The sequence below is a fragment of the Buceros rhinoceros genome, unplaced genomic scaffold (assembly GCF_000710305.1).
Source record: "Buceros rhinoceros silvestris isolate BGI_N320 unplaced genomic scaffold, ASM71030v1 scaffold2296, whole genome shotgun sequence".
Classification (NCBI taxonomy): domain Eukaryota; kingdom Metazoa; phylum Chordata; class Aves; order Bucerotiformes; family Bucerotidae; genus Buceros; species Buceros rhinoceros.
Window position 1 is genome coordinate 158,284 of NW_010419129.1, and position 8,194 is coordinate 166,477.

The window sequence follows — 8,194 nt, forward strand, 5'->3', positions numbered from 1 at the left end:
CATGTGAAAGTTATGTTTCCCATATAGGAGGCTACCTTTCCAATTACCATTCAAGCGTTCCACTAAGAGTCCTGCTCAAACGGTATGTGTACATGCATGTGGGTCTGTTTTCAATTGAGTTGGATTGAGAACAACTCTACCTGAAAAATTAAAAGAAATAAAGTTTTAAAAGTTAACGACCTGGCAACAACGATGCCTAAGCAAATAAGTTATGTGAACACAAACCAATCATCCTTTGCTTTAAAAAGTTACTGTAAAGTTTAAACAAAAAGGCCCTTGGATGAAAGTTTGTGATTACTATAGCAACGTCCATTAACTTTGTTTCAAACTAATCTTGAGTCCCAGGGTACAAACCCAAGAACACAACACTTGATCACTGGAGCAGCAATTGTTCAACAGGGAGTAAGTCCCAGGACAACACACGTGGTGTTGTTCAGTTGCATCCCAGTCACGGTCAAGTCTTAAAACCCTTCTCCTCCTGTACGCAGCTTACAGGTTCAGAGCTCAGTGAACCCACTGTAGATGGCTTCAGGACTCCTTTTCAAACTATAAACCCAAGACTTTTAGCCCTGGGAACCTGCTTATTCATCTTCAGAAACTGCCCTTGAGAGGATAACACCACTCAGTGTTTATCAGGTCTTGTCCTTTCTCTCCTCAGACCCATTCTAGCTTTAGCCTATAGAAACAAGTTCAAAAAAAACACACCCCAAGTTTTCTCATCTGATCCTAGCTGATGCTGGTTTCAAGCCAAGATGTACTTGAGGGAAAGGAAGTATATATACAACTGCATTGTTACTCAAGATTGCAAGAGCGGCTGAGAAAAAGGAGAAGGAAAAAAAAGTTTCTTCAACCTAGTGCAAAAGATCAGTCACTTTGAAGAGCAAACTTTAAGACTGGACAAGAAGCTAGAGATGGAGAAAGACTGAAATAGGCAGGAGAAAAAGTAGAATGAACAGATGAGGCAAGTTAAAGCAGTAGAGATAAATCTAAATGTCAGGTGTCACCTTAATAGCTTTTAGATGTTTTCCTTTTCAACTGTTTGAGTTTTAAACCTACAGATTTGTTTACCCTTAAATACGTTGCCAAAATACGTTGCTTAAATAAGGACACCCAAATGCTCACTAATATAACCTACAAACACACATTTCATTTCTCCCACTGTGGAACTCTTCTGTACCGGATTACTGAGCTGTCTCATCAGATCCAGCAACCCAGTACACCAGTAATTCCCAAAGGGCTATAGAACACCAAGTATCGTAGACAACACACGGAGTCACACCCGCCAGCAGTCTACACTAGGCAGGCGAGCACACTAGTGGGGGGAACGCCTGCATACATGGGACAGTGCACGGAGTCACTAGCAAAACCATTACACCAGCCAAGACCAACCTCAGAAAAACTAACCCAAAATATTTTCCTGCTAGTCCATTGGTTCTCTTCAGCTCAGTTTCATTCCCACATTGTATTTCTCTAACAACTTTCTTCAGCTTTTCTAACAGTGCTCATAAGACAAATGATTTACTGAGATCTGGACAGAAAAAACGTAATCTGATTTTTCTAAGAAAATCACTCATTGATGAAAGAAAAATACGACATTTGCCTTACACAGTATTTTCATCTGCTCAGAGTCAAGATGACCCTGTATTTCTTTTTTATTTTGAACCCCACTGAACAGCATACCAGTTTAGCCAGTAACAACTCTTCGCGCTTTCCAGCTATTAAGGCAAAGTCATCTGCATGGCAACAGCACAAAAAACACACTTCACCTTATCTCATGCATTAACCACAACCACTCAGCATTGCAGACAGCCCCCAACAAGCAGTCAGCATTACAGAAGTACTGCAGACGTTCAAGTCTGCCTTGGAGAACAGTACTGTTTCAGGCAATGCTGCGCTTCCACGTGGAGCCTGGATCCCAAACAGTCGTTTAAAGATGCTGCAAGCAGACAGAAGCAATGCAGCAATTGCACACAAATCTATTCCTTTTCGCATCCTCCACAGGAAGAAACTAGTACAACTTTGCCTTCTAATGGATTAAAAAAGCTGGCCAATCTGCCTCCCAACTGCCTCTAGCTGGCAGGCAGCACAGGCTACATCTAGACCTCAAAGAAAAGCTACAGATGAATTTTAGTACTTGTAGAGTTAATTGGCCAGCACGGACTAGGCCACTTTTCTGCCTCCAGAGACCACATTAGACACACAAGCTCCAAAAATACAGTGTATGGTTTGGATTAGCACTGCTCAGGGTGGCCGCTCTCCCCTGGCTTCCCTCCCTTCTGCTCTGACCAAGTAGAAAAAAATTTTAAAACCCCATGATATATATCCAGCTCCCTTTTTATTATGTCTTATCCCTGGCCTTGAATAAAACAAACCTTAACACACAAAGTCATTTATCTTGCTCCCTCTTTTTACTGTACCTACATGATACTTAGCAAAAAATTGCAAGTGGTATGAACTAAACCACTGCTCTTCAGTACAGGTAGTGAAAAAATACTAACATACAAATCTATTCCTTAGCTTTTTTATTCCTGAGCCTTTTTGAAGTCTACAGTTAACTGGAAATTTAATATTGAAGTGGATTCTGTTCTTTGGGGTCTCCGGGTTTGGTTTGGGGTTTTTTTTGAGGGCATGGTATTGGTTTGGTTTTTTGCAGTGTGAACTAAAACAGAAATTAAAAAACAAAACCAAAAAACCACACAGGAAAAAGTTACAAAACCATGCATTGAAAATGAGGGAACTGATCTTTAGAAACAGCTCAGCATCTGCTACTCTTACTCTCTCAAAAATCAAGCCAAAAAGATTTGAGAAGCTTTTATTGCCAGATCTAAATTTCATTCCACAGGCACTGGATCAGGTCTTTAATCTTTTACTTAACCACAAAGAACTGTGCTGAGGAGTTTAATTCTTCCAAAACAACTGATAACATCCTAAATGTTGAAAGCAGAATACTTTTCTGTATAAGCCAAATCCTGCATGTTTTGATTTTAAGTAAATGCCACAGTAAATGCAAAACCAGTAGGATTCACACTGGTGTTTTCTAGGAAAGGAGAAAATCTCCAAAAACACACAGCCCGTGCTTTAGAAGCAGCAGACAATTAGAGACACAGTTTAACACTTGTACTGAATTAAACCACACATACAACATTATGTGTATACGTTTAATTTATTGATTTAGGATTTAAGATTCTTGTATTTTATCACTCCCATATTTTAATATGTATTATGAACTGTCTTCTCATGATTTTATCTGTTACATTCAATTGTTTCTCCCCACAACCCAATTTTCTGAACTCCCCTTCACAGCATTTCAGTGAAATGAAAATTTCCAAGGCAAGCGAGACTTCTTCCCCAGCAGATGAATCATGGCATTTTAAAGGCTGTTTATATCAGCATTGGGCAAGAAAAATCCGAGAAGGGTTGGAAAAAAACGGATGTAGAAACAAAAAACTTTCAAAAACTTTCAAAAAAATTAGCAAGGGTTCTGTCTATTCACAGTGCAAAAACCAGCCAAGAGAGCCTGAAATTTGGAAGGGGTTTATTACGAGGACTAAAGAACAAAATGATAGTGGTAAAAACTTTGAGATTTCACCATGGAAGTCCACATACAAGTGTCTTCATGATCCAATTCAGCAGGGTTTGATCCAGCTTCATTTTCTGAGACTTAAAAGTTCTCTGACTTGACTTAACCATACAACTCTGATTATTCGGAAAGTCCTAAACACGCTGAAATTAGTTCTTACTACATTTATATACTAAAGCTCACTAAATCGGAGGTCTTGGGATATCAGAAAGACTGAAGTACTCATGGAGACAAAAATAGATACATCTATTCTGATCTGAACAGCTACAGGAGTTTGAAGGAAATAATAGTCTTGCGAATACTATTTGAGTTATTCTATCAGACACTGGAGAATTTTTTGTGGAATGAGCCATAAAAACTTCAGAATGTTTGCCAAAACCAGGCTAAGGTTATCTAGCCAGCAAAGAAGCTTAAAAATAAATCATCTCTTTTCAAATGGTGGAAGTATATGAAACCATGAACCTTCCCTGTATCACACAAAATGATGCTGCTTAAAAGTTCATTAAGTCAACAGAATTTGACAGCAAATAGGCCCTTGCCAAGACAGAATCCACTACTGGTTTAAACTGACTCTCTCATTTACTAGGAGATTTGACTAAAAAACAGAAGCAAGTTTCTCTCAGTTTTCATATCTGATGTCTCAGGTGACCTCTTGAAGGTAAGCAGAGTTCTGCAACACCTGGAGGACAACTCTCCCACCACGACAGAAGCATTTCATAACCATGTTTCCAACTTAGAGATTGAAATGCTCAGCGTCCATAACAGCAGCTCTCTACTGCAAACCTCGGGGATGGGTGAAGGTTGGACCCAGTATGAATATTCCCCTTCAAGAACAGCTCAGCCACACCTAGCAGATCAAAAATCTGACGCTGTCTGAAAAGGCACCTCTCAGGGTCAGTCCAGTGACGGGGTGTCCACATGATTTATTACATAAGAAATAACTTTGTACTATATTACACCAGACGCATTATTCAGCTTCAGCACACAAAGATCCCCACGTGATCCCCTACAGAAAAACCTCCATGTCACTGTCTACCAGTAGCACAGCTACTCAGCCTGCAAGGCGCTCCCGAACCTCTGACAAAGCGCAGCAGGAACTGGCAGCAGGCTGTACTTCTCCCCAGCATCTGATGGAGCTATTAACATCCACCAGCCACTCAACTGGCAGCAACTTGCTCTAGTATTTGCCAACAATTACATTAAACAGAACAGATGAGAACTTAAAGCAAGAAAGAGGTTTCTACTTCTTGCAGGTGCTGGAAAAAAAATCAGCAGTGGTCTTTGTACCCGGCTGCCACATCCATGCTTTGTAGCACTCGATCATAGGTAAGGCAACGCAGAGATGGCACTTTCGGGACAATCAGATTTACATCCATTAACTGCGTACCTCTATCTCTACCTCCTCACTTGATTCAGACTTGACCTCTTCTATGACCTTTCACAACTTTTAAGACAGAGAAAGCAATTCTTATCAACCAACCTGGAACATTCTGTGTGCCCTAAAACATTTTAAAGGAATATTAACATAGCATCACCTGTTTTATCCAAACTTCTAGTATTTCTAGTGGGCTTGCAACTGTGCAGTTCGAAGTCAGAATGACTAACACTGGACAGAAGGAAGACCACTGTTCTTTTTCAATTAAAGAGTGCTAAAGAGAGACACAGCAGCACTAGAATTTGACATTAGTGCTCACAAACTAAATTCAGAAAAAATATATGTACTTCAGTAAATATTTTGAAGGGATTATTGCCAAACCTATAAGCAAAATAAAATGAATCTGTATTGAGAAAATCCTCACTATTCAAGCTCCAGGAACTTTTATAAAGCAGAAATAAAAACGTAAGTTATTACAGTTTATAAACTGGAAGACTGTAGAGACTGAAAGACCAATGCAATAATCTTTAAGGACATTCAGAATTCTGCCAATGTTACATTTTTGTTGCAGAAATCCTAGGTTTGTGCTCTTCAAGGTGGATTTCAAGTGCTGGTGAGCAAATAGTACTAACTCAACTGGATAGTGAACTGTTTGCTGTGTCAAAGCTTTTTGCCAAACACATACATACAATTTTTCTTTTCGTTATATGGATAATCAACCCCAGATGGCAATTTACATAGGCAACAGCGTAAAAGAATCCATGCACTGCTGGTGCTCTCAGCCTCAATCAGAACAAGCACGGGCATTTGAAAATGTCACTGTTTATTTTTAATTGCTGTGTCTCTCCTTTGTGCAGGTTCAAGCGGTCAAAGATGTCGAAGTCCATTAGTAGAACTGGGAGGTGATGCCACTTCATTTGGTGAGAGAGTTCTTCAAATTTAAAAAGCAGCTGGTTTGTAATGTCCCTAAATGCCCAGTGGGCACCAGCTGTCAATCTCAGTTACCATAGGGTCAGGGCAAAAAAAGGTCAGAGAGAGTCATAAACCACAATGTGTTGTGAAATGTGCTTCCTCCATTACCTCGTAGGCCTGAGAAAGGTTTGACCTTTTATAGGTATCCTAACCCAACTCTGCATGATGCTAGCAGGGCTAAGTACACCATACAACTCAAACTTAGGGAAGTTACTTCCTTTTACTGCGCCTTGGTTTCCATACCTGTACAATATGAACGGGATTATTCACAAGCTGCTACTGGCAAAAAGCAAAGTGCAAAACTGCCCACCACCATTACCACTTTGAGGTATGGACACAACATCTGTTACACGCAAGGCAGTGGAAGGATTAATTCGTTAACAGCAATGGAAAATAACTACATCTTTGAGGGAAGTTGTTAATGCCATAAAAGCTAAGTGGTCTGGCTTCTCTTTGTCAATGACCTGTTTATCTGCCAACTTGCCTTAAACTTCAAGAGATGCTTTCTTCCCAAGTGACTAGGGAAGCAGTGAAGTCCCACTTACAGCCTCTCCTACTGTCCTTTTAAACACCCATTGGTAATATGCAAGTAATTCAGTACATTTTTGTCATTTTCCCCCCTCATACAGCTTCTCAAAGAGCAACTAATTCCTAACTGTATTCCTCCAAAAGATTCTTGGACTATACATGAACAGCTGAACAGTAATTTCCAGATATAATCTAGTTATGCATTCTTTCTTTGCAAGAAGTAATTACTCTGCTCTGTCTCACCCCCATCTCCCACAGCACAGAGCAACAGGAAGTTTGGCCAACGCTATGCCAAGACTAGCTCTGCCAGGCCCCAGTTGGGCAGGAGCCATCACTCAGCGCTCATCAGCTTTGTACTCTTAACCACTTGTCCTTCATTGGACCCCTCGTGCAGGCAGGCCCAGGACAGTAAGCAGGACACCACTGAAAAGGGAAGAAACGCTGGCAAGGGGAAAGCAGGAGAGGTTGAAGCCAGAGGTACAATCCCAGCAGAATATACTCCCTGCAGGAATTACAAAAGCATGGCTCCCAGAACGGGCTGCATGCTCCAAGTGAGAACAGGGGCAGTGAGGAACTCTGCTGGGAAAGTAGATATGATGAAGTAAATACCACATAAATCACTTTTATGCAAAGAACATGACATAGACTAGACGACCACAGGTACCTCAGAAGGCACTAAAGCAGCACACATTCAAGAATAAGGCCCTTATAGTAACACGACTTGAGGATAATACTGGAGCATCAGAAGGGTCCCACCTAGGCTTGTTCAGCCAAAAGCTGTCCACTCTCAGAATGTAACCGGCTGGGTCCATTTTAAGCAGAAGCTGCAAAAGACTCCAGGAGTCTTGATTAATTTGGGCAATTAATACAAAGTCAGAGCAGTCCAAATCAGCATCTGTGAAATAGGCTTCACCTGTTCCAAGCAAAAAGTCACCTTTTAAAAGTTGAATATACACTAAGGAAATAAAATTGTACCAAATTATGCAGTTCAAAGGCCACTGAAGGGCCTCTTGACTTTCAACTGGCTCTTGGCAGCAAGTCACCTACTGCATCCCAGCACTTCTCCCAGAACATGCTGACATCAATTAAAGCTCCAGCTAACAAAGAGAATGTGCATCAAGCATTCTGGTGCCCTATTCTTGTCATTTCCTTTGCTTCCAGACATCTTGGGATGCCTACCTACTCTGATTCTTTCGCAAACTTTCCCAACTGAAGCGACATCTCAAATGAAAGTAACCTTACTCAAACCTTGTTCAGTCCTTGGGCACATCCTATCTTGGAAACATGCCCACCTTGCTTTTCTGAATTTGAAAGTCTAACATGCTAATCTAGGTCGGTGTTCTTTCCTCTTCATTGAGCAGGTAACTTTGCTGGCTGCCTTACTTAAAAATCTCTGTGTCTCCCTTTTATAAGTTGGCTTACAACAGAGGACGAAAAAGAGAGACAGACATTGAAAATAATTGATTAATTTTAGATTGGAAGAAAACACTCTCCCCTTTGTTGAGTGTCTTTTTCTATCAGGAAAAATGGGGGGAGTGAGAATGAGAGACTCACCTTCAGGGCAGGAATCTCCACATTGTCACCAAGGCTAACAGAACCAGAAAGAATAGTCCCTGTCATCACTGTGCCTTGACCCTTGATAGAGAAACAGTGGTCGACTGCCATAAGGAAGTGTCCTGAGGGGTCTCTCGATGGCAGGTAAGCCTGAGACTTCAGGACCTGAAAAAAAAAAAAAAAAA

At 40.8% G+C, this 8,194-nt stretch overlaps 1 protein-coding gene across 1 annotated transcript in view; it reads right to left on the minus strand.

The window, feature by feature from the left end:
- The window catches only part of EEFSEC (eukaryotic elongation factor, selenocysteine-tRNA-specific), a gene marked incomplete at its 5' end in the record, with an annotated part of 87,764 nt that overhangs the window by 72,559 nt on the left and 7,011 nt on the right, over window positions 1-8,194 (minus strand). The window contains one exon of the mRNA XM_010138770.1: window positions 8,010-8,174. Within this exon, the coding sequence (XP_010137072.1) occupies window positions 8,010-8,174 (165 nt within the window). The remainder of the gene's footprint in view (window positions 1-8,009; window positions 8,175-8,194) is intronic.